The 26,150-nt window shown below is 34.8% G+C and overlaps 3 protein-coding genes across 11 annotated transcripts; 1 reads left to right on the top strand and 2 right to left on the bottom strand.

The window, feature by feature from the left end:
- Nucleotides 1-13: 13 nt before the first annotated feature.
- LOC108987003 (D-ribulose kinase) lies at nucleotides 14-4,519 on the bottom strand. Of its 4 annotated transcripts, none has more exons than XM_018959834.2 (9): nucleotides 4,289-4,512; nucleotides 3,842-4,077; nucleotides 2,991-3,130; nucleotides 2,643-2,895; nucleotides 2,405-2,537; nucleotides 2,030-2,118; nucleotides 1,416-1,693; nucleotides 566-635; nucleotides 14-480 (listed from the first exon to the last, which is right to left on the bottom strand). In XM_018959834.2, the coding sequence occupies exons 1-9, from the start codon at nucleotides 4,353-4,355 to the stop codon at nucleotides 271-273; spliced, it is 1,476 nt and encodes a 491-aa protein (XP_018815379.1). In that variant the 5' UTR covers nucleotides 4,356-4,512; the 3' UTR covers nucleotides 14-270. The 4 variants fall into 4 exon arrangements, 3 of the variants coding, with proteins under 3 accessions (XP_018815379.1, XP_035539809.1, XP_018815380.1); XM_035683916.1 differs by lacking the exon at nucleotides 4,289-4,512 and adding an exon at nucleotides 3,715-3,766 and having other exon boundaries at nucleotides 2,991-3,134; nucleotides 3,842-3,924; XR_004797908.1 differs by having other exon boundaries at nucleotides 2,030-2,537; nucleotides 2,991-3,134; nucleotides 4,289-4,519.
- A 5,962-nt stretch (nucleotides 4,520-10,481) lies between these two features.
- On the top strand, nucleotides 10,482-21,614 carry LOC108987004 (kinesin-like protein KIN-7D, mitochondrial). 5 transcript variants are annotated; one of them, XM_018959839.2, is made up of 25 exons: nucleotides 10,482-11,097; nucleotides 11,219-11,316; nucleotides 11,470-11,559; nucleotides 11,822-11,874; nucleotides 12,712-12,777; nucleotides 13,086-13,139; nucleotides 13,392-13,451; nucleotides 13,544-13,622; nucleotides 13,740-13,807; nucleotides 14,918-14,974; nucleotides 15,060-15,164; nucleotides 15,624-15,728; nucleotides 15,970-16,077; nucleotides 16,181-16,312; nucleotides 16,423-16,605; nucleotides 17,154-17,363; nucleotides 17,858-17,998; nucleotides 18,446-18,565; nucleotides 18,693-18,743; nucleotides 18,944-18,991; nucleotides 19,173-19,319; nucleotides 19,765-20,490; nucleotides 20,888-21,017; nucleotides 21,114-21,227; nucleotides 21,487-21,614. In XM_018959839.2, the coding sequence occupies exons 1-24, from the start codon at nucleotides 10,778-10,780 to the stop codon at nucleotides 21,197-21,199; spliced, it is 3,237 nt and encodes a 1,078-aa protein (XP_018815384.1). In that variant the 5' UTR covers nucleotides 10,482-10,777; the 3' UTR covers nucleotides 21,200-21,227; nucleotides 21,487-21,614. The 5 variants fall into 5 exon arrangements, with proteins under 5 accessions (XP_018815384.1, XP_018815383.1, XP_018815382.1 ...); XM_018959838.2 differs by having other exon boundaries at nucleotides 17,154-17,369; nucleotides 21,114-21,244; XM_018959837.2 differs by lacking the exon at nucleotides 21,487-21,614 and adding an exon at nucleotides 21,316-21,479 and having other exon boundaries at nucleotides 17,154-17,369.
- Nucleotides 21,615-22,697: 1,083 nt separating this feature from the next.
- On the bottom strand, nucleotides 22,698-24,299 carry LOC108986927 (B-box zinc finger protein 20-like). Of its 2 annotated transcripts, none has more exons than XM_018959738.2 (3): nucleotides 23,881-24,299; nucleotides 23,213-23,650; nucleotides 22,698-23,093 (listed from the first exon to the last, which is right to left on the bottom strand). In XM_018959738.2, exons 1-3 carry the CDS (start codon nucleotides 24,064-24,066, stop codon nucleotides 22,836-22,838), a joined length of 882 nt encoding a protein of 293 aa, XP_018815283.1. In that variant the 5' UTR covers nucleotides 24,067-24,299; the 3' UTR covers nucleotides 22,698-22,835. The 2 variants fall into 2 exon arrangements, with proteins under 2 accessions (XP_018815283.1, XP_018815285.1); XM_018959740.2 differs by having other exon boundaries at nucleotides 22,995-23,093; nucleotides 23,218-23,650.
- Nucleotides 24,300-26,150: the final 1,851 nt, after the last annotated feature.

The raw sequence follows: 26,150 nt of genomic DNA, 5'->3' as shown, positions 1-26,150 counted from the left end.
AGTGCACCTCAGATTCATTCAACTCAGTAAAATTTGTTGGCATTAATTCTCACAATGCACTAGTTATGAATAGAGAGAGTGCTTGGTTTGCCTGTGAATGTCTAATGAACTAGTTATTAATAGAGAGAGTGTGCGTGTAAGTGTACAAATACACACACGTGCGTATATATATAAGTGAATACATGATACTAGAAATTGTTACCACACATGATTCAGCACTGAAAGTTTGCTTTCTGCCTCCATTGGCTTCAACCCAAACATATACTATTCCTATACTCCTTGGACGCCTTGTTGAGCGCCCTTCAACGCCAATAAAGCAGCTCCATACGCAGCCTGTGTCTGAATTGCAGGACTCACAGGCAAACCCAGCACTCTCTCACGTATCTTGATCCATTTGGCATTTTTTGCACCACCTCCAGCCGTGAACACTTCTTCAACTTGGGTTGCTCCTAGATCCTTCAGCAACCCATAAGCATTTGCCTGTATATCATGTAATCACAGACGTCCATGTCATGAGACTCTAGTTTAAGGTTAGGTGTTCATAAATAGAAGGCAGTCCTCATACCTCAATGCGGGCAATTGATTCGAAAATCCCGTGCAAATAGGCCACATCACTCTTTGGTCGTGGATGTAACCTGCACTAATATGATAACTGAATCAATCATCAGAACCGTAGTAGCTTGGCACATTCACTATCTGAATTCAGATGCGGGAGGGAAATCTCAGCTTTTCCAAAACAGATCAATTTGGTGATCTTAGTTTAATGCTTTCTACAGTACTGTATAATATCTAAGATACTCCAGAGAACAAAAAGAACCAAAAGAAAAATGTTGATCTCAAAGAACAGATGACCAAGCACCAAGAACATACTTAAATGTTGTGGATAGTCGTTTTCAAGGCCTTTTCAGTTGGAATTGATTCTTCATATTTGCTATCATGAAGCATGTTGCAGTCGCAAAATTAGGTCCCGTTTAGATACAGAAACGGTTTCATCTCATCTCATCTCATTATTACAACTTTTTCAAATTCTCATGCAAAATATAATAAACAATTCAACTTTTTCAAATCTCAAAACAATAATAATATTAAAAAATAATATTCTAATAATATTTTATTCAACTTTCATCTAAAATCATCTCATCTCATTTCACTATCTAAACGGGACCTTAATCTACATATTATGGTTTTAGACCAAAGTTGCTACCCTATAAATACCTTAACATGGCAATTACAGAGTATGCTTCTCCCAAAATTAAGATTCAAGAATGTATAAAAAGGACCTGAATATAAAATTGAGATTATTATTTTTTTCACAAGTCATATTAAAATGACATTCTATTAGACTTACGAATAGTTATGATAATCTTCTAGATTCCTTCTAGACTCCTTCTAGACTTTTGGATGAGATTTATTACCTAGGAGCCATATTTGGATCTGCCACAGGAAATCTCTCTCCCACAGTTGGCAGAGGGTAGTAGTCTAGCGGAGACGTTTTCATGGGATCAATCTGTTCACTTAAGTGCTCCAACTGCTCATCAGTAAAAATTTGTCGAAGAACAGCTCCACCGGTATTTGATGCACCTCCAACTAGCCACTTATCATCAAGACGATGACTGTACACCCCATATCGTGCATCGTCAATCCTACTGGTGCTTAGTAGCTTGACAGCAAGGGTTGAACCCAAAGAAGTGACCTGAATATGAACATTATAAATATAAACCAGGAACCAATTCGGAGAACAGCTTAACTGCATCAGGGTTAAGCAAAACTTTATTAGGAAAATTAGAAATGCAACATCTGGAGCATGAAACCAGTAGCACTGCCAAATGCAATACCTGCAGTATGGTGACTTACACATTTGACTTTGCAATGCTAAATGCGAGGTCTATAATGAGAAGATGGCAAAATTTTGTCTTATTCAACAACAGTATAGCCTGATGCGGTCCTGGCTATACAGCAAGCCTAAACATTCATTACAATTTTCTTCATGACAAAAAAGAGAACAATCATGAGTGTAGAAAATTCTCACAGCTTTCCCCGGTTGTGTTGCCTGAGCTGCAAGAAAAGCCGCTATACTATCTGTGGTTCCCGTGCATACAACACAATCCTTTGGAAAACCTGCATGGATGTGTTTTGGTAAAAGTGAAATTACACCAAATAGTCCAATGGATTTTTTTTTAGATGTGGAGATCTTCTGATGGAATGTATCCCCTTAACTGTGAGACCCCAGTGGAAAACAATTTGAACAATCTTCTAATTGACACCAACGTACCTAAGAATTGAGTCTAAGTAGAAAAGCAAAATGGCTTATAGCTTTCATTACCGGACTACATCGAGTCTAAACAGAAAAGTACAAAGGCACATAGCCTTCGTTACCGGACTACTCAGTGGGATGAAGACATACCATATTTTGTTTTAACGTCCTCTTTCAAAAATCCAATTGGAGTTCCAGGAGCTTTAACAGATGGTAAAAATTGAGAATAGGGCTGCGCGAGCAACCAATGTGGATAAGAGTCAAGTTCAGGATCATAGCCAACCTGTGAAAGATAAAGAAGAATAATAATTTCTTGTCCAACACATAAACATGATTTATGAGTGATGGAGATAGAAATTCATAAATGGAAAAAACTGGTCAAAAATACCTTCAGAGCATTATTGTAATCAGTCACTCCGAGATTTCCATGAAGAAGCCACAAAAGCCAATCCGCTTGATGCAACAATGTTGCAAGTTTTTTATCTGAATCGACCATGTTCCACCAGGAGACGAGCTTGCACAAAGTCGAGGACCCAGAGCAAACTGTATGGTTTGCAGGAGCAATAGATTTTACTGTCGGTAAAGCATCAGAACAACTCTCATTGTAGAGCAAAGGTCTACACAATGGTTCTCCAGTTGTGCTGCATTACCAAAATCAGAATGCCAACTTAAATGCATCTCCGCATGGAAAACAAAATTAACGCAAGAATAGGGAACAGATCTGTAAGGCATCCACCTGTCCACAATTATGGTAGTCGCAGAAGTCCCATCAAGAGAAATGGAAACAACAAATTCGCGAAGATGAAGTGGAATGTCTTCAAGCAGCAAGAAAAGTGTCGATTTCCAAGAACGTATCCAATCCATTGTTTCTTTGCTCTTTCTAGACAACAGAAACAAAACTTTCAATTTACCAGGGCAATTAACGTTGTTGAAGTAATACAAATAGCACATCACATCTTCTTGTTATGTATCCTGAGGTGATATTCGAGATCATCACTCCGCGCATAAGGTAGAAGCTCAGTTAATGCACCCAATTTATCCAAATTTGTTTTTGTACAGACAATGACAACAGCTGAGGGTGAGGATCCTCTCCGCAGCTATGAATTGAACAGGGGGAAGGGATCCCTCCCTCCCTTACGCCCTGCCACGAGCCCTCTCCCAACTTGATTTATACAAGAGTAGATATAATCTAAATTATTAAATTTATTTCTTTTATCATAATGTTTTGGAACAAATGCTAATTTAACAGTACCACAGAGGAGAATCCCCTCCATTTGGTAGGAAGCCAGGGTTGGACCCTAAGCGGAGGGAGTTCCCCACCCAACTCGAACCAGTTGAATAGGGTTTGGATGAGGATCCCTCCCCCAATACTCGTATCCTCGCCTTCCCCTGCTCAATTCACAGGTGGGGATCCCCCAACCTCCACACACACTACTAATCTAGAAAGTGAGGCACTCAACTTCCCACTGCTACTCGAAATTTGGGTTTGGTAAGACATTCATTTGCATCCCACTGTCACAAAGGCTGGTGTTAGAGATTATCCATTGTGAACATAAGCTTCGTGGATACTCCACCAATTATCATTACCTTATACGGCGGATACTCCCTCCTCCCTTCGGCGTGGATAGTCCCTCGCTTGTCGATGAGGGCAAACCTGGCACCGGACGTGCCAAAGTCCATCCCAAGATAAAGCCGCTCGCCAACTTGAAGACCCACTTCAGGTTTGCCTTCCTGGGTCGCAGAGATCATTGCTCTTGGTCTTGGTTTGCTCACGACATTACATAACCCAGTTCTCGAATGTGCCTCCCTCGAACCACGATGTCCTGGGTCATCAAGATAATATTCGTTGAGAAATTAAACCCATAACCAGTATATGGTAAAGTCGGACAATAATGATGTTGATGGATATGATGAAACTTGTGCAAATTTGGCGAAGAGTACGTAACACATCAAACAGTGAAAGTCATAGCAAAACTGTGTACTGCGACATTATAAAAACTACGAGCAGAGAGAGAGAGAGAGAGAGAGAGGTACCATGTTTTGGTGATGAGGGCAGGAGAAACAGAAACGAACCAGTGGGACAGTGAATCGACGAAAGCATAGTATTTGAATGAAGCACACTTCCTTGCTTTCCCCGCGGATAAGGGAGCAGAGTATGGAAATTGGAATCTCGTTGGATTAACGAATAGGAGACAATTCATCGAAGAAAGAAGAAAAGGCAAACAGCGTCAAGGTGTCGTTTTGAACCATGGCTATTGGCTAATATGCATGTTACTAATTTGAGTTGTGCTACACATAAGCCCAATTCAATATGAAATATGAGGATAAAAAAATAAAATCATATGTTTTTAAGTGGGTGTGTAGGGTGTGGGGCTTATGTTTAGAATTTTTCTACTAATTTTTTTCCTTTTTCGAGAGCATATAACTTTTCTTTTTAACAAGAGGTTGGGGAGATGTTACTAGAAAATACAACCTTATTTTCTGATGAAGTTTTGGTTAAAAAAGCCATCGACAAAGCATGTAACCATTTGGCTATGTTGAAGAGACAATCATCACTCCAGACGATGCCGTTTCAAGGCCCACGACTACACAGAAATGTGATCACCTTAATCCGCAAGGAGCGAAAAGAAATGCCAAGAGTGAATGTGGGCTTGTAAATTAAGCCCAATCCTCACAAGGACTACAGGGAAAGTGTTGGCCCATAATCGCCAAGACCGAATTCCGGACCACCTCGTGGTTGCATTTCGGAACCTGACCGAACAAAAAACGGAGAATATCTAGGGGAAGATAAGATAAAAATAAATGATTTGTAAAAATTTTAAAATAATAAATTTTATATAAACTCGTGTAAAAAAGTGAATTCTATTTTTAAAAAAATGTTAAAAAAAATATAGTTTTTATCAGAAGAACCCATTTTTTTACAATAAATTTATACAAAACTAGTCTTCTATCCAACTCCAAGATAAAACGGAACCCCACGTGAGAAATGACTCATTGAGAGAGATGTCCCATTTTTTTTCTGGTTGCACGTGAGCCACTGGTACAGCAACCAGCGGAGGTGACAGCGAAGTAACTTCTGGTCACAGTCACGATCAGCACTGGCCACAAAGGAGTAGGGACCACCACCACATTCATAAAAATAAAAGGTCTCACGTGCCAATCAATCTTTCCGAAGAACCCAACGAGAACATGTATTCTTTATTCGCACTCTTTCAGGAAGATTATGAAGTTTGCATGAAAAGGGAACAAAAATGTAACATCGAACCAAAATAGCAGAAGCAGCATAAGCTACTTTTGCATATCCGTTTTCCTCGTAGCTTATGCTCTCATGGGCCTTTGAGCTGTTAAAAGTAACAGAACTAACCGTCTTTGGGACGTTTCTACTTTAGGAAAATCCACAATTGTGTCCGATACCATTTTTCCTTTAATCTATTTTAAAGTCCTTTCGTCTGCATCCTTTTTGGTGGTTTGGGACAGCTGATTGGTAATGGCTCGTAAAGTTAAGGGAATGAAAAATAGATATTATAAGAAAAAGGAAAATAATATACTTACAACTATTTTTTACAACTTTTATCTAACCATACATTAGATTGAGGATATTTATATAAAGTGATATTATTTTTTAAATTATTTTATAAAAATATCTCTCATTTAATACATAATTATATAAAAATTATAAAAATGAGTTGTAAGCATATCTAAAAATTAATATAAGTTGACAATAAGAGTATTTTCTTTTATTTCCTGTCAACATCTTATATCATGAATGTTCGTGCACATGGAAGTGTATATCTTTAAAAGTGGACCATCTAATTTAAGAAATTGAAGATGATCACTACAATTTTACTTTACTTCATTTGGTCGATATATTGTATATATTAAGACCCTAGACATTGACTTGAGCCTTTAATACTTGGTGTAACTTTTTGCCTTTGACACTTTTAATTTCTTGTCCCTCTATTAATCAGCTTACATATTAATTAATATATTTGGTCAATGTAAAAGTTTAATGGCTCAGCCACTTCAAAAAAATTAAAAAAAAAATTGTGGTGTAGTTTATGGAGATGATGAGTAGCAAAACTCTTTATTTAATATGCATCAATCCTCATAACTTTACGTCACAAGTAAAATGTCTTCATGACCACTCCCAATGAATAGGAGACATAAAGATGATTGATAGATATATAACGAAATTTTACAAACACGAATCTTGATCCTGCATATGTCTCAAGGGTTGTTCTTGACCACCCCAGCCAATGGATGGTTGCCGTCAACCATACAAGTCGTGCACGACACTGCCCCGAGCTTCGTGTCCCCATGGACGGTCACTACTTAGACTGTTGGAAACTTTGGTAGGCTCAAGGGTGGTTCCTGACCACCCCATCCAACTAACGTGCGGTCGTCGACTATGCACACAATGCACAAGCTCACGGCACTGTCGTGAGCTCCATGTCTTCATCAGCAATACCGCTTAGACTGTCGGCGTTTTTGCCCATCATAAAGTGGTACCCAACCACCATGGCAGACACGAGAGAGGAGGAGAAAGAAAGATTAAAAAAAATAAAATGTTTCATATTTACATTGTGTCACATCAATATATGAGATATTTTATATCTATAATATTTTTCCATATTAAAAACAAAGTACTACTTTCATAACTTGACTCAATAAAACACAAGTTTGAACTGTGCGTGGTTGTTCTTGGCAAGAGAACAAAAAAAATAAAGGTATAATGGAGGTCATATTGAGGCTTTGAGCTTCTTTTTCCATTTTTTTCTACACGGCCTCGTTGCTATTGAAATAATATTTTTGAAGCCTCCAAGAATTTATTATTTGAGTAATACTATATAGAATTTTGAGATAGAGTAAATTTTGCATATTTTTTTTTAAATATTAATTCATCAAAAAAATATAATTTGTTTATATAAATTTTATATTTAATTATTTTCTTAAAAAAGAGCACGTAAAATTTACTTATCTTGTAATTATAAATATAAATTTTCTATTCATTCTTTAATATTTTTGGTTATTACAAGGAAAGAGTACGGAAAATATGGGATGATTTTTAAAATACTTGAACAATATATATACACGAAAAATGATAGTGAAATTTTTTTTTAGATAAATGATACTTAAAGTCATGAGTGTATAAGTAATATCTGTAGTTACGAGTGTGCAAGTACCGTACAGTCACTTTAAAAAAATAATAAATATAAAACTCACTCTTTTTTAAAATAATTATATAATATTTATATATTTTATGATTATATACAGCTTTATACTTTTTTTTAAATAAGAGAGTTAGCAGATTGTACTATTACTGTTAGAGACTATTATACCATCTGATAAAAAGTACGTTGGCCAAAGGATAGTGACATTATTGAATGTAAAAGTTTAGGTTGCGTTTGGATATTGAAGTGAGTTGAGTTGAGTTGAGTTGAGATAATAAAATATTATTAGAATATTATTTTTTTTTATTATTATTATTTTGAAATTTGAAAAAGTTGAATTGTTTATTATATTTTGTATTGAGATTTGAAAAAGTTGTAATGATGAGTTGAGATGAGTTGAGAAGATTTTTTTGTTCCAAACGAAGCCTTAGTCTCGTTTGGTTTAACAGATGAGATGTTTATCTAATTATTATATATATATTTTTAATTTTTATATAAATATAACAAATAATTTAGTTTTTTCTTAATTTAAAAAAAAATATTATAATTTATATTATAATAAATTTTATTCAACTTTGGACCAAATCAGAAAATCTCTGGACTTTTCTTTGCCGTTAGGTAATTGGGTATTTCGCAACGTGGCATGTTCCCAACGATTCAACGAATACAGACAACACTACTTTTCCCACATGACGCTCCTCGTCACGTCCACACAGTTTCGGATTTTCTTTTTCCTTTTTTATTTCAAAATTTTCGGGTACTTCAGACAACTTTAACCGGTCCAAGAGTTAAAATGCATATCTAATTCACGCTTCCTTCTGAATTCAGTGGATTTCAATTTAATTTTAAACTGAATTTAATATCTAAATATTTAATTTTTAAATTATTAAATTAATTTCAATTCAAAAGTTTTTATACATAGAATTCATAATTTTTTTAATTTAAAACATCTTAATACACGAGATCTGTAATTTTTTTTTAATTTATTATAACAAATATTAAATTTATCTTAATATCTAAACATAATTTAAATTCAATTTAAATAGGTCTAACATAATTCTCACTACTATTCATTAAGAATTCAATTCAGTTGAATTCAGTTCAACATTCAAACGCAGCCTAATGTCATTCATAAAGAATTTAACTCAGATAATGCTACTTGTCATCTTACTTTTCATCGTTTTCACATTATCCCATAATGTAGTATTATATAATTAAAAATTATTTATTATATTTTACTTGTGAACCTATCATTTAATGTCATATCATATAATGATAAAATTGATGATTAATATAATTTTTCAACTTAAAATACCAAATTAAATATTAAAATAGTTCTCATAATTTGATTTTTTAATAAATTATTCTGTACTGTAATTTTAAACATTTTACTTTTAGTACTTTTAATTTTGATTGAATTATTTGTTTTGTTAGTATGATCTAATAACCCCTTAATTTTTTTTTTTTAAAAAATATCTTAACCTAGTTTGTTTTCACAATACATCTCATCTCATCTAATTTAAATATTACAATTTTTTTAAATTCACACACAAAATAAAATAAAAATTCAACTTTTTCAAATTTTAAAATGATAATTATATTTTATTTAATTTTTAATTTTTATCTCAATTCATCTTATTTGTAAAAATAAACGAAATAGACTATGTTTGGATGCTGAGTTGATCTCGATTTACAAATATTAATGAAAAAATAGTGAATAATAGTGAGAAATAGTGAATAATTTATTAATAATAATTAAATATTTGTGAATAGTAATAAATAGTAATTAGACTAATTCTCTTATCAAACACAACCTTAAAATAATACTACAATTGCAACAACTAATACCAAATGTCATTTGAAAAAATCAAAAAATTAATTAATCATTCTATTAAGTATATTGTCAAGATACTAATGTCGTTAATAAGTAAACATATACGCAATTATTTGTACTAATATGTCATTTTAACATGTTATTAACGTGCGAATTTTTGTAAAGAAAAGGGACTCATTGGAAAAAAATGAATTTTTATTAATAGTGTTCGCATATTTTAAAAAGATTTGTATATCTAAGAGTATTAGCATTGTTCTATGCATATGTATATGCATATGCAAAATCACTTTTTTTGCATAACCACTTTGCTATTTAAACAAAATTATCACATTGACTTATGCATATTTGAGATAAAATAATAATAATAATTTTATTATTATTAATTTTCTGCTAAAATCAAATTTTTTTTATATATATTTTGTAATTAATATCCATTACATACATTTGACATTAATAATACAAATGCAATAATAAAAAATATAATTTCTTTATATATTATATTAAAAGTATAATAAAATGAAAAATATATATAATATATTATAATAATAAAATGAATATGCAAGTGAAGGTTTGTTGTGTTGTTGAATGAGGGAGAAAAAAAAATGATTGAGAGAGAGAGAGTGGGAGGAGAGAGAATTAATGATTAAAATGTGTTTTGTTGAATTAATAATAATTATCCAAATTTAAATAAGCATTGTTCATAACTAGTTAAATATTTAGATATGTATAAATCAATGTAGAATATTTTATAGTCATTATATAAATATGACTTTATATATATATATATGTATAGATCAATGTGGATGCTCTAAGACCTGATTTAATAATTCTTAATTGATGAAGGAACTGATTCAATCAAAATTGAAAATATAAATAGTATAAAATTTAAAATAAAAATATAAAGAATAATTTATTTAAAAAATTAACTCTTTTAAATTTTTAATAATAATCGAAAATATTTTATCCTCGGTTGTCATTTTCCAATTTGTCTGGCTCGGCAGACACCAGTTATTCCCGCTTAATTTCTATTTTTTGTTTTTGTTTATTTTTTCTGCAAAGACCTCGCACTTGCCACTATCTCGTGCGCGGTGGCGGTTCCACCAAATTTAAACCCCCAACTCATCCACGTCATTCCCCCGCAGTAAAACCAATATTTCAAAATTTTAACAGTCAACTAAACCAAAACCAAGTTAAAAGCTTAATCATCGTAATCAAACCTTCCATCTCTCTCTCTGCAACTCTCTTGTCTTAAAGAAGACGAAACTCCCCTCTCTCTCTCTCTCTCTCTCTCTCTGGTTCTGTGTGCCACACACAGACAGTGAGAAATAGCTAAAGTGTCAAACTTAAAAGAAAGAAAAAAAAAAAAACAATGCTGTTTGCTTTTGATTCCCAAAGCATGTGAGCGCTCTGACACACTCTACCTATGCTCTTCCTCTTCTTCTTCTTCTTCTTCACTGCTTCCGCTTCTTTTGCTTTTGTGTTTCTTTGTTCGAGTCACCGGCTTAGTGATTAAACTCTATGGCCTCGTCCTCCCGAGCACGGAGCCGGTCGCCATTCTCGCACCGCAAGCCCTCGACACCGTACTCGTCCTCCTCGTCCTCGCTCGTACCTCGCTCGTGCTCTTCCTCTGCGGCTTCGTTTTACAATTCGGGCAGTGGGCTGGGCTCCCGATCCATGACCCCGAGTCGCAGCCGCTCAGATTCAATGTATTACGGGTCGCATGCCTACAATAATCACTCTCCGGTTGGGTTCGCTTCGGACGAGTTAATTGCAGAGCCGGTCGATTCGCCGAGCTCTGGAGATAGCATTTCGGTGACGATTCGGTTCAGGCCATTGAGGTAATGATGGATCCGAACGTATTGCATCAGATCCAAAGAAACGAAATCATTTGCTTCAGAGTTGTGATTATTTTTGTAATGCGATCGATATAGTTTACTGTCTTGGTACCTGTGGTTGCAGTGAGAGGGAGTACCAGAGAGGGGATGAGATCGCGTGGTACGCGGACGGGGATAAACTTGTGAGGAACGAGTATAATCCAGCTACAGCTTATGCATTTGGTATTGATTTTCGGTTTTGGAAATTTAGAATTTGAACTTTAAGCTAATGTGTGCAATTACAAATGTGAACTATTGGTCTTAAATTGAATTTGCGTTTGATGTAGGAATTTGTGGATTTTGATTTTGGATTTTGGGGATGGTTAATTGTGGCAGATAGGGTTTTTGGACCGCATACGGTTTCACAAGAAGTATATGAAGTAGCGGCTAAGCCTGTTGTCAAGGCTGCAATGGAAGGTGTTAATGGTATGGAATATTTTTTCGAATATGAAAATCAGACACCGTTTTACTTATAAGCAAAATGATATTTGGTATTGAAACATTTTAACAATTTTAGTGAAGAGTTGCCTAAAATAAGTGGTGATTTAGTGCCAGTCAAAAGATTAAAGTTAACTGAATCGAAGTTGGCGTTTCTTAATTGAACCAAATTAGTTTACGGGAAGACTTGAGTGGTACTAACTGGATACAGAAAATTGCGTGCCTTAATTGTTGCGCTCTGATGATGCAGGAACTGTTTTTGCCTATGGCGTTACAAGTAGTGGGAAGACGCACACAATGCATGTGAGTATCACAGTTTAACGAATGGACTGTTTTTGCCCATGGTTTTACGTGTCAAGACAGACACTATGCATGCAAGTGTCAAGGTTTAATGTAATGAACTATATTAATTTATAGCTGTGCTTCAACTCCAATTGTTGCCCAATATTATTGAGTAAAACCCTGCTTCTAGCCAAGGGTTATGTTGACCACATTAATCATTTGTTCATGGGCAACTTTATTATTGAATTTAAAATTGCTTGATTGAGAAATCTGGGAAAGAAATTTGCAATTTAAATGATAATATGTTTTTCTTTTAACATAGCTATGTTTTGTGAAAATTGCAATGCTGGAGTAAATTCATTATGAAAACAGAATTGTTTGATGTGTCAATGGTTCAATTCACTTGAGTTTATTGCATACAGATGTTAACAGCCACAGTTCTTTTGCTGGTCTGCTGCTCACTATGAAGAAAGTTAATATTACTCCTGCCAGGATCCCTTTGATGGAATATTAGAAGTCATAGGAGAATGTGGGATGGGATCTAGCCTGAGTAATGTTTAAAATAAAAATGGAATTGGAAGATCTTCTTCTTTAATATGTACTTCTGCGTATACCATGCTTTAAAGTATGCGCAAATGTATACTATGCGCAAATGTCATGCTTATAATTTATCAAGTGTTGTAGCTGTATGCTCCTGCCACATGACATGGTGGTGAAGTTACTTTTTTTATTTCAATAATTTGCAACTTATATTTTCACTCTTAGTATGTTCACAGCACCCATTACCAAACAGTACCGTGCAATATATGCCAATTTTCAACTATTGCTTTTGACATTTTTCTTATATGACTTGCACAGGGAGATCACAATTCTCCAGGTATTATACCACTGGCAATAAAGGATGTTTTCAGCATTATCCAAGATGTAAGTGTTAAACTGTTCATATAACATAACTAATTGAATGATGGTGTTCTCCAGTTATCCTCTTACTGCTTTAATTAAATAGCTGCACTTCCTTCTGCCCTTGTGAGATTTCTATCTTTTTAGAATTGGATATACTTATGTTTGTTCTTCATAGTTACTTGATGTCTCTGTAGGGCCATGGAAGCATTATTCTTTATTAGTAGTTGACATTCATTAGTCGCTAATTTGACTTCTTCATGTCATAGATTTTTTTACACTTTTCTAACCGATAATTTATGCATGGATGGCTAACTGCATTCTCTTTTCAGACTCCAGGAAGAGAGTTCTTACTTCGTGTGTCATATCTTGAAATCTATAATGAGGTCAGTAGCACTAAGATGAGTTTCCCAGTTTGAGATGTGGTATATCATTTTATTTTTAAATTTTAGGTTTGAATTTATTGTCTTATGTTTGTTCAAACTCCCTTGTAAGTGTTACAGTTATGATTTTCTTCTGTAATCATGATTCTTTATTTACTTTTTGAGTTTGGGACTTTTTTTTTCACTTGGAATCAATATGCGATTTTTAAGTGAAAGTTATGTGATTTACGGTGCCATTTTTACTTCTGATATCAGGTGATAAACGACTTGCTTGATCCAACGGGTCAGAATTTGCGCGTTAGAGAAGATGCCCAGGTTTCCCACTCATGTTTTCCCAAAAATTCTTATTTTTTATTCATGACTTGCTGAATTTCATATGTTGTTCTCATGTAGAAGTTATGTATCAGGGAACCTATGTTGAGGGTATAAAGGAAGAAGTTGTTTTATCTCCTGGGCATGCACTTTCTTTTATTGCTGCTGGGGAAGGTAATTATACCGATTATTCCTGCTATCTCTATATTATATTTTGTCCTTTTCTTTTAACATGAGTCACAGATTAAGGTTTTCTTTACTGAGCTTTTAATTTGCACACGATAATGGCAGAGCACCGTCATGTTGGATCAAATAATTTCAATCTGTTGAGTAGCCGAAGCCACACAATATTTACACTGGTAAACATTCTGAGTGTAATTGAATAACCTGTGTTGCCTTAAGTATTTATGCCAACTTAACAGGAACAATTTGCTACCTTTATTTTCATCTGTTTACTGTTTTGAGTCTAGTATTTCATTATTTTTGTTGGTAAGTTACAGTAAATCTAGTGGGTCTTGGAGTTGTGACCGCCCCATCCATTTCATTCTTATGATGGAAGAGGGTGTTAATTGAGCTAAAGATTGTGGGAGGATATGGTATTTCATATTATTATTTTGAGATGTTAAAGACTAAACTATCCACTCTCACTTGTGAGCGCACAAACACACGTTGCTTGTTGATATCAAGATATTCACCTTAGAAAATATGGTGTAAGCATCTGAATTGTGATCCATTTGAGATGCCAAAGGGGCTTCGTACTTCAGAAATGGATCTTCCTACAGTCTCTTGTATATACTGGGCTAGGCCTATTCTTGGAGTATTATAATTTGTTTACTTGTAAAAAAAGAAAAGAAATGGATCTTCCTACATCTGGTTTTGATTAAAAAAATAAAAAACAGAATTGGATTTCCATCCATAAGGAAAGTTAGATCATAGAAAAAGAGTGCTAGCAGTGTTAAAATCTTGAGGTGGCTATAGGTCCTTGTATGCAGAAGTTGCAAGTGCATTCCCTTCCCAATGTGACCAATCTAGCCCAGATGCAGGATAGGTTGATATGAAATTTCAACAGGCTGATATGTTACATTTGAAAAAAGGGATATTTTTTCAAATATTGGTTTGAAAACTTGGAGGGTAATAGTTTAGAATTTTTAAAAAATAGACTTAATTCAGGTATGCCATGCTTGTAATTTGATATTTTTAATAATAATTCTGTTTTCTTCTCTTTTGAAAGGACAAAGTAGGGGAGTTCTTATATAGATGACTTGTAAAAGAGAATTTAGATTGTAGTTACTGCAAGCAAAGTAATTGCTTCAATTTACATGTACTGGTAAAAGACATCATTGGTGCTATATTTTTTGTCACAAGATTGAATGCCCCTCCAATTTGTTTACTTATAAAAAATATTTTTGTCACAAGATTCAATTCTTTCTTGCTTTCGCTCTCTAACTCTTTGATGCATGCATTTGCAGATGATTGAAAGTAGTGACCATGGTGATGAATACGATGGAGTGATCTTTTCTCAACTTGTATGATTAAAATCATTTGTAATTCAAGAGAAATAGAATATATTTCTTAAGTGCATGGTTTTGCTCATTGTTGTTTGTTTTTCAGAATTTGATTGATCTAGCTGGATCTGAGAGCTCGAAAACTGAAACAACTGGACTGCGGAGAAAGGAAGGATCTTACATAAACAAAAGCCTTCTAACTCTTGGAACGGTAGGTGTTGTACAGTTTTAGATGTAAAATACCAACTAAAATTGTTTTTAGTGTAGCCTTCTGTTTGATCCATAAACTGCATAATTTTTTATTTTATTTTATAAGTAAGAGATAAATATTATTGATATGAATGAAATAGGCATAGCCCACATACACATGAAGTATACAGAAGAACATAAACTGCATAAATTGCAATCTCTACTTTCTCCTTTTTAAGATAATGCCAATCCTTGAGGCACATCCCCTTAACCATTCAGGAGTACTGGTTTCCGATGGGTGTATGCTTTCTAGCTTATCAATGATACCATTAGATATACTTCTAGGTGTGATCGCAGAAAGTAATTTTTCTATTTTGACCTTTTGCTGAGCAAAGTTTGCACTTCTTCCTTTGTCAATATCCTATGTATATGCATCACTACTCAAAAGTTCTTAATGCTCTAGCATGGTTGCAATGTGAAGGTAATTGGAAAACTTAGTGAGGGGAAGGCATCTCATGTTCCTTACAGAGATTCTAAGCTTACTCGCCTTTTGCAATCTTCATTGAGCGGGCACGGACATGTTTCGGTGAGTTTCAGATGCGACATAGGTTTATTATTGAAAAAAATGCCTTTTGAAAATTGTACTTTTTTGCTGGAAACTTATTCATTCAAGTCTTTAAAAACGGTGTTTTGCACGATAATGTAAGTTGAATTATGTGATTGTTTTTGTTATTTAATGGTTTTTGTCACCATGGAATACACTTGTCAATCTGAATCATTATGTAATGGCGCTAATTGGTCCTTCTGCAAATGTCGTATATTCCCAGCTTATATGTACAGTTACTCCTGCATCAAGCAACATGGAGGAAACTCATAATACATTGAAGTTTGCAAGCAGGGCGAAGCGAGTGGAAATCTTTGCCTCACGTAATAAGGTGTGTTGCAACTTTATCTTAACATAAAAAGCTCTATTGGCAATGTCCAGTTATAAGCAAGTCAAGCTTGCACTAAGTTGTTTTTTGAAAAATAATGTTTCAGATTATTGATGAAAAATCTTTGATTAAGAAGTATCAAAGAGAAATTTCAATCCTCAAGCAAGAACTTGATCAGCTAAAAAGGGGGATGCTTGTCGGGATCAATCATGAGGAGATTATGACCTTAAAACAGAAGGTTTCCTTCCCACCCCTCTTCCTTAATCTTATCAAATTTATATGATGTAGCTTTTCTAATTACAATATATGAAAATATTTACTGGCCATCGTCTTTTGTTGATTGAGCAGTTGGAAGAAGGTCAAGTGAAAATGCAATCGAGATTGGAGGAAGAAGAGGAAGCCAAGGCTGCTCTTATGAGTAGAATTCAGAGACTAACGAAGCTCATACTTGTCTCTTCAAAGAATACAATTCCTGGATATTTAGGAGATATTCCCAGTCATCAAAGGAGTTACTCTGTTGGTGAGGATGATGTGAGTTCTCTCTCTCTCTCTCTCAATACTCAGTCATGTAAATAAAAGCAAGATTTATGCTTGTGCGTTTGGTGCTTTTGTGTTTCCACTCCAAAGTTGTGAGAAGAGTATTTCTATTTGATCTGAATAGTGTTTAGTTTATAAAAAGGAGACCACATATGACCTTTTTGCCGAAAGTTGGCAAGTTAAATAAAGGTATTCGAACAATTTTTTATATATATATTTTTTTATAGGTGAAAAGAAGTTTTATTGATCCACGTAAATAGGCAAAGCCCGAACAATTTTTTATATGATAGATCAAGTTCATGATAACAAGTGCCTGATTGCTCAACTTATCTTAGTAGAGATATCCTTCTTTTTATTTTTATTTTTATTTTTATGTGTGGTTGTGTTCTTTCCAGAATAATAGTCCCCACCTGCCCTTTTAAAGGAACCATTTTGTTTTGTTTTGTTTCGTTTCCTTTTTTTTTTTCTTTCACCATAGACTTTGTAATTCTTGTTCTCCAGTTTTAAAATGTGAACCCAGTCAATGACCTCTTTTTCATCAGAAATTCGATGTGTTGCGAGAGGGTCCTTTGCTTTTAGAAGGTGAGAATCAGAAAGATTCTATATCATCTGCCTCAGCCGCTCCAGCAGATGCTTCTTTTGATTTTAAACACAGAAGATCTTCCAGCAAGTGGAGTGAAGAACTGTCACCTTCTGGCAGTGCAATTACTGAATCAAGTCAAGCTGGTGAACTTATAAGTGGTTCAAAATTGGTAACAGTATGTTCTGTTATGCTTTTTTATATATTAATTTTGTTATCTACAACATATAGCATACCGTCTTATTTAAGAATTACTTCACTATGTGCATGTAGTTTTTTCCTTTCCTATGCTAATGGAAGACCATGTGAGCATGCTATCTGTTTCTGAAGATTGAAGACCCTATAAAAGATCTTAACTCTCTCTTATGCACATAGTTCCCAGAATTAGGGCATTTTGCTTCTCCCCTTGCGTTTTCTTTCAATTATCCTAAAGAATCTTAGGTCTCTTTCAGAAATTATTCTAAAGTGTATAGTAAATCAGAAATTATTCTAGAGTGTATAGTAAATGCATTTTGCCATGGATTCTATCTCCTCATGCAAAAAGTAATATCCCTAAATGACATCAATTTATCTATGTATAATTTATTGGGTTTATGTTAAATACCTTTAGTTTATATTATGTGAAGATAATGTATGAATATGGATGCTTACCATATGGAATTACAGGGTGGGATGACTATGTCAGATCAGATGGACCTTCTTGTTGAGCAAGTTAAGATGCTTGCTGGAGAAATTGCATTTGGCACCAGCACCCTTAAGCGCTTGGTAGAACAGTCTGTAAATGACCCTGATAGCTCAAAAACTCAGGTATATCCTTCTTTTATTCTGTTTTAGAGCCACACTGCATATTGGTGCAATTAAGTTGGTTAAAAGTGCTGCTGACTATTTTGAAAAAGTTCTTTCAACAAAAAACAAAGTAGGATGTTTGTTATTTCTGTTTTGGCATTATGGATCTATTGATAATGTAGAGAAAATATTGCTGTTAGCAATGAGCACTAAGTTCTGCAATGCTACCTTGATATCGTCATGAAAAATTTAGTAATATCACCGATAAAAAAAGTAGTAATATTTAAATCTGTCTGCTTCATGAATTCTGTTTATTTTTTGGGTGTTGTTTAATGGTTAGAAAGCTGTGTGAGACTATGAAAAGTAAATTAATGAAAACAATATAACCAAATTTGATGTATTCAAGCATCGTAGTGCATCTTTCTTCCCCCAAAGACCCTATTAAATTTTGTGCTTTCTTTCATACAGATTCAAAACTTGGAACGTGAGATCCAAGAAAAGAGGAGGCAAATGAGGCTCTTAGAGCAGCGTATTATTGAGAGTGGTGAAGCTTCAATTGCTAATGCATCATTGGTTGAAATGCAGCAGGTAAGTCTCAAGTCTCTTCATCCCTGTGGTTGTTATCTAATACTATTCTATTCTACATGATTATTTGTTAGTTATTTATTACTGCTAACTTATAGTAATTTATATATATTTCCTCTTGTTGTGACAGACTGTTATGAGATTGATGACCCAGTGTAATGAGAAAGGCTTTGAATTGGAGGTTAGTATTTGTGCCACTGTAGAGGGGGTGTGAGGAGGTCGATTTCTGCTCTTTATTTCCCAAAACTTGTTTACAACTCTTTTATGATTGTATAGAGTTTCAGTTTTGAGTTCATCAGATATATTTGGACGGTATGAATTGGATATCATTAAATATTCTTCTTATCTTTTAATTAAGATGATTGTTTATTGATACTGCAGATAAAATCAGCAGACAACCGTATCCTCCAGGAACAGCTGCAGAATAAGGTCTGAACGTCTTTCTGTTTTGTTTAGTTATTTTTATTGATTTATTTTCATTTCATGCTTATCTTTGGCTGCTTGGGGATGCTGCTAGCCCTTCAGTCAATAGAGATGTTGACAACATTGACTCTTTTTGCTCTTTGTACATAGTTCAAGTTATTAAAGTTAATTATCTCATTATTTTCAGTCTTCGGAGAACAAGGAATTGCAAGAAAAAGTGAATATTCTTGAGCAGCGTTTGGTCTCATTCACAAGTGGTAAATCATCAATGTCTTCAGAACAGTGTGTATCTGATGTATATATTGATGAGCTGAGAAAGAAAATTCAGTCTCAGGTGATTACTTGGCACTTATTTTGGATCATACTATCTAGATGGATTCGGTGGGCTGTTGGTGGGTTAGCGCCTATAAAGTATTCTGCTATAATTGAAATCCAGTCATGTATTAGTTTATTTTCCTTAGCTTGCACACATGCATATCTTCTCATATGGTAGTATGGTAAATTCCTTATTTTGAATGTTTCTTTTTCTCTCTTTTGACTAATTTATAAAATCAATACGATCATTCTTTGGACTGGAAATTTCTGTACTTCCAGATTTTATGCCACTTTTGATGGATTAATGGTTTTATGCCCACTTACTGCATTTAAAAAGAAAAATCTGTGCAATTATTTGATTCAAAATGACGTTGTCTATTAAAGCACTTTCCTTATCTTTCAATCTGATTTTGGCAAGGGCTTGCACTTTTGGAACTCATTCTTGCCTTTGTTTGTTTGGACAGGAAAGTGAGAATGAGAAACTTAAGCTGGAACAAGTTCAGCTTTCGGAGGAGAACAGTGGTTTACGTGTTCAGAACCAGAAATTGGCTGAGGAAGCTTCTTATGCCAAAGAATTGGCCTCTGCTGCTGCTGTAGAGCTGAAGAATTTGGCTGGTGAAGTGACAAAGCTTTCATTGCAGAATGCAAAACTTGAAAAAGAGTTGTTGGCTGCCCGAGAGTTGGTCCATTCTAGAAGTGCTGCTATGCAAACTGTGAATGGTGTCAACCGCAAGTTCAATGATGGAACAAGAACTGGAAGGAAAGGGAGGCTAGCTGGCCGTGCTAATGAAATTTCTGGAGTGGTCTGTGATGACTTTGAGTCATGGAATCTTGATCATGATGATCTAAAGATGGAACTGCAGGCAAGGAAACAAAGGGAGGCAGTGCTTGAGGCTGCCTTAGCTGAAAAGGAATTCATTGAAGATGAGTGTCGGAAAAAGATTGAAGTGGCAAAGAAAAGGGAGGAGGCTTTAGAAAATGATTTAGCAAACATGTGGGTGCTTGTTGCTAAGTTGAAGAAAGAGGGTGGAGTTATTCCTGAGAGGAATGGTGAGGGAACGGAATATCTTAGTGATGTAAAACCAAATGAAATTGAAAGTAATCCTGTTCCTGATGATAGAGGAGCATTGGGTGTTTCAAATCCAGCTGATGAAATTCCCAAGGAAGAACCTCTAGTTGTTCGCCTAAAGGTACCGTTTTCTACATTGATCATCTGCTGACATTACTGTGCTAAACTTCATTCACCTGAAGTTTTTTCTTTAAAAATATGCTTTGAAAGTATAATTATTTATCTAAACCAAGATCAAGGACAACTTTTTTCATTTGACATGATACCGCGCCCCCTGAAATGCATATGTCGTGCAAAGTCACGGCATCCCCTCATATGTTATGCTGTCTAACATGTTCAAATAGATGTTGATGAAACTTTCTGAGGTTGTTTCTAGAGAAGCCTGACAAAGTGGAATCTACTTGAGTTCAAAGATGTTGGGTTGTCCAGAAAGAAGTTGCTTTGAATGATACTTTTTCTTATTATCTATGGCGCCTTTTTGGCGTAGTTATGTTATGGGCCCTTTTTTATGCTTTCAGGCGCGAATGCAAGAGATCAAGGAAAAGGAGCTCAAGTACCTTGGAAATGGCGATGCCAATTCCCACATGTGTAAAGTATGTTTTGAATCACCAACTGCTGCAATTCTTCTCCCCTGTCGGCACTTTTGTTGTAAGTGATTTGAACCTCTTCAAGTCCCCCCCGACTCTCCCTCCTAAGTGCTTGTCATTATTATTCATATTAACATATACTTTTACCCTTTTGCAGTGTGTAAATCTTGTTCGCTAGCCTGTTCCGAGTGTCCACTTTGTCGCACAAAAATTTCAGATAGGCTTTTTGCATTTACTTCTTGACATTGCTTTTCCAACCCACCAAACGAAGGTAACTCAGTTACTCAAGTATGTTCTACTTACCTTTTTAATCTGATAAGTGGACCCATTGAACTAAATATATTTTTTTCACAAACTAGGGATAAGTGATTGTTGTTCTTGGAATCTGTCCCCACAAAAGGGCATAGATTTTCCTTCCATGCCATAGACGTCATAAATGACTTCTATCACAATAGGTTCTTAAAATAGCAAACCGGTTTTTTTAACATTTGTTTGTTTCGGTCACGCTATATTCTATTGTTTTCTTGCAGGTTTGTCATCATTTATATGTTTGTGATATCTCCGTGCAAGAGCTGAGCGAATTCTTTTATTAGATTGCTTGTTTGTAACTATCCAAAAGGTAAATTCATATTTAAAAACAGAAAAAAAAAAAAAAAAAGTAAATTTGAAGTTTTCAGGTGCAGAATCATGCTTTGATTTTTAGCAAGCAGCGGAATGGTGTTAGCTGTGACTTTAAATTCATGACCGTGTATATAAAAACGATGTAAGCTTCCGTAAGAAGCATCTTTTTTTCCTCTTTTGCAATGCCGAAACTGTTCAATATTTGCTTATTTTTCTTTCCCACAATTTACTCCACAAAGAAATAGGAATTGATTTTTATGCAAATAAGAAAAGTGAGTACTCCGGTTTCGCATCTTTCCTGCCTCTTTAACAATGGCGGCGTTGCTCTCGGTACCGAATGGTATCATCAGAAAATCTTGGCCATGAATGGTGCTGTGTCTGAATCCGCTATCCCGTCGACTTCTATGGATTTGGGTTTAAATCTAGATATGGGTTTTATGGCCTGGAACGTACCTTTTCCATTATTATCATCATTATTGTTATGAGCTGTTGCTGTACTATTTTTAATATTGTTTCAACCTCAAAAAGATGCTTTAAGCCAAGAGGTGAGCAATTTCTTCACGAATAAATCTATTCATCATTTTTCTTTATCATCTTTTTATCATCTTATGATGTGATTTTAGATAATAAATTTATAAATAAAATATAATAAATAATCTCTAATTATTTAATTTAATATCATAAGATAATAAGAAGATGATGAAAATTGAGATGATGAGTAGCATTACTTACCTAAATTGCATAATTCAGACTGCAGCCTTGGATAAAATATCAAACCTATGGGTTAGTTTGACGAAATTAAAAAAACGAATAAAAAGATAAACATGTACAATCTAAGTAATTGATTAATACCTTGGCCTTAAATTTGAAAGAAGTCCTTTTTACAACAATTTAATCCGTCTTTTTTAGTTGTAATTTTAGGCTTTATGGACGTGGGAACTATGTTATTTAGATGGTCTTCTTGAATAACAGCTGTTGTTGTACTTGCAATGTAAAGTATCTTATATTCTCCTTTTCACCGATCATCATAGATATGAAAGTGTTTACCTGTATAATTTAATTTGAATAATGTAATTCAGATCTATAGAATAGAATAACTTTTTATATTTTTGGTGTTTTACATGATTACAAACAATTCGAGCGAACAACATCAAAGCCACTGACTGACCCCAGAATTAACCACACACCGACGATGATCTGCAGATTACGAACAGGTTGAACATGAATTGGCACATATAAAATTTAAAAAGCAAGCTTTTTATCTAAAGCGTCTTGATTTCTTAGATGGAGGACTGATTTGAGGTACTGTAAAACCATCATCACTCCATTTCTGGCTGCTCACTTTTACGTCAGTAGTCTTTGCCGATTCCTTGAATCCATTCAGAAAATCAGCCTGGGGAAAGAGATGAAATTGAGGCAGTACTTGAGGAATCCAGATGCCCGAATCTTCTGATGGAAAAGAACCCATATTTCTCTCAAGATCTTGATCCACTAACGGGAGAGATTGATCAAAGCTCTGCATTATTTGCAAGTATTAATAATATCAGCAAATAAACTTGATGCTTTCTAAAATAGAAACTACTCGGAAAAGAACGAAATATTCTCATTTTATATGTCGTAGGAAGTACTGCAAACCTTACAGAAACCATTGGCAGGAAATGCGGGGTCAAGAAGGTCTTCAACTCGCCAACCCGGCAAAGTTTCCATCAAATACTCTGATATGCTGCTGGTTGAAATGGAAGCCGTACTGTCGTTAATCTGATTTTCTTCAACCTTGCTAGCTGTTGGATTTGCATTCCCACTTGGAGAACTGAGGAACAATTCATTAGGAAAAGTGTCTGGTCTCTTTCTTGATGAAGACTCTGGGCTTCTGATCTCAGTGTCGATGTTTGCTTCAGAGCCATTGGAGGATGTTGGGGTTGGGTATAAAGAAGAAGAGGCATGGAGCTTTACACCTGTGAGAAGAAACCTATCGTGTTTTTGGGTATGTTCATTGGCTTTGTGAATTGGGACGTCACATTCTCTGCATAGAATTGCTCTATCTTCTTTGCAGAAAAGAAAGGCGCGCCTTTCCTGCAGAAACAACGAATAACATCACTAAACGGCCCTTAATCTCTCAGAAAGATCTCCCAAAAAACTAAAAAATTAAAAACAAAAACTCCTGAGATGTGACCCTTGCACCCAGCTTGGGTAGAATAAAACCGGCAATTTGGCTAAAGTAACTTTATTCGTTATAGAAAGTCATGACTCGTATATTCCTTTGTTCTAGCTTATTAAATAAGAAAGAGATGAGGAATGAGTACCTGACAAATATCGCAGATAGGGAGTTCCTCGAGGGAGGGGTGGATCAAAGAGAAGCGAGTGTGTTTGCCGGCAAGTTTGTTTGCGTGGTGGATGCTGTTATCGCAGCCATAACAGAGAGCAGCTTCATCCGCAGGGCAGAATACAGTGGCCTCCCCTTTGTGACATACGCCGCACTGGATCTTCATTCTCTAATTATTTCTTAACTTCTACCAACTTTTAACTTCTAATCATTATCTAAACAACTCTTCGCTGAAAAGGAAAGAGTGTCTTTTATGGGGAAAGGAAGAGACAAACTATTATGGGCAATTTAGGATAATGAGAAGCCACATATAGCAGGGGATCCGACTTTAAGAAAGCTCTGGATATATATTATACCAACCAGAGTCTCTCTCTCTCTCTCTCTCTCTCTCTCTCTCTCTCTCTCTCTCTCTCTCTCTCTCCCTCCCTCCCTACCAAGTTTCTATATCCCTTTCTCTGAGTAAAGAGGGCCAGCAACTTGGCTTCTCGGCTATTTATATAATTCTGTGACTAAAGGCTATCAGTCTTGATACAGCATGTGAGCATGTGTGAAGGAGGCATAACAAGCATTTATATACCCTACTTTGATCCCCAAGTCCAACCTTTCCCTCCTCCATTGAATTTAATATAATCTAAATTAGACGCCTCGCTGGCGAGGAGACCACTGTCAGCTAGGGCTGTATAGGAACCATCTAAACCAGTAAAAAACCGATCAGACCGGTTGCCGAAGTACGAAACTGAAGGAAACCGATGTCGGCCGGTTCAACGCCAATTTGCTTTAAAAACCATTGAACCAGCCAACCCTTATATATATATTGAATATATGTTAAATAAAACGGTGTGTTTCATTTAAATGAGTTAAACGACATCGTTTTCCTTATGCTATTTGTTAAAAAAAATATATATGAAACGGCAGCGCCGTTTCAAAGTTGGTTAATTAAACACGCCTCCTCCTTTTTCCCGTCATCTTCTTCATCAGTCTTCTTCACTTTTCACTGTTTTAGAGTTTCGTCTTCTTCTTAGGTCTTCTTCCTGCAACGCTGCTCCTCTCTCCAATCGACTGATTTCGGCCGATTCTGATATCTCATGGCAGACATCGGTGGAGTCTCGATTTGGTACCGAAACCGACGCCGAACTCATCGGTGTACAACCCTACTGCCAGCCATAAGAGGACCCAGGGGCAGGGGTTGCTGGTTTTTATTTCCACATCCGCATGCTACAATACTTTCTTGGATGGCCTCATTTCTCACCGATCTCAAATCTGCACGTTCAATTAACATTTCTAGCATTTTCTATTGCTTTTGCGGTCCTACATAAGATATATGATGTTTGCTTTATGATCATTATAATTAAACTGTGGTTAATATCTAATTATAATGTGGTGGTAAATATTACTTAATGAAGTGACTAATAATATATAATAAATGATATTTGTAATTTTAAGGTATGTAAGTCTCGCACACTTTCTTACAAGAAAGTGAATAAATGTGAGACATACATAAAAAATATTATATTTTTAATAATAGACTCTAATTTTTTTTAAAAAAGTATGCAAAACTTACACATACTAAAATTATAACTAGCATTACTTGTAAGGAAAATGATAAACAGCGGTTTACATTTTGCAGTTTTAATAATTTAATATCCCACTGCTAACCCACCGAAGGTGTAGCACGAGAAAAGTCCTTGACAAGGCCATTTTTTCTTTTTACTTTTTTTTGCCTTTTTTCTTGTATTTTTTAATCCACTTAAATATTTAAAAAAAAAATAATAACATCATTAAAAAATATTTACTTAATTATTTAATAAAAAAAAATCAAAACCAATTCTCGCAAAGCATTTTTATAAAAAAGTCTCATAAATAATGATAGGTATAAGTTTTAAATAGATAAATTTTATATAAATTTTTTACGAAAAAATGAGTCTCATTAATAATTTTCTATATTTTTTAATAATAAAGTTCATATTTTTACAAAGTCTTACACAAAATTCATCTATTTAAAATTTGTAGAAATCATTTATATTTTAGATTAACCAATTTGAATACGTTAGTGCAGAAAAGTCTCCCCGGCGTTTGTCATATTTTTCCCGAGTGTGACCTTTGGCGTGTTGAAAGCAAGTCTCCGGCAGTGCTCTATATATTATACTTTATATTAAGCAAGCCACAACAAAAAAAATTAATTAATTAATTTCATGTACGTTACTTCACAATTATTATTCTTATTCCTGAATGTAGAAATCAGTTTTTCTT

This window comes from Juglans regia, chromosome 13 (genome assembly GCF_001411555.2).
Source record: "Juglans regia cultivar Chandler chromosome 13, Walnut 2.0, whole genome shotgun sequence".
In the NCBI taxonomy this organism is placed as follows: domain Eukaryota; kingdom Viridiplantae; phylum Streptophyta; class Magnoliopsida; order Fagales; family Juglandaceae; genus Juglans; species Juglans regia.
This window is presented reverse-complemented; position numbering and strand designations above follow the sequence as displayed.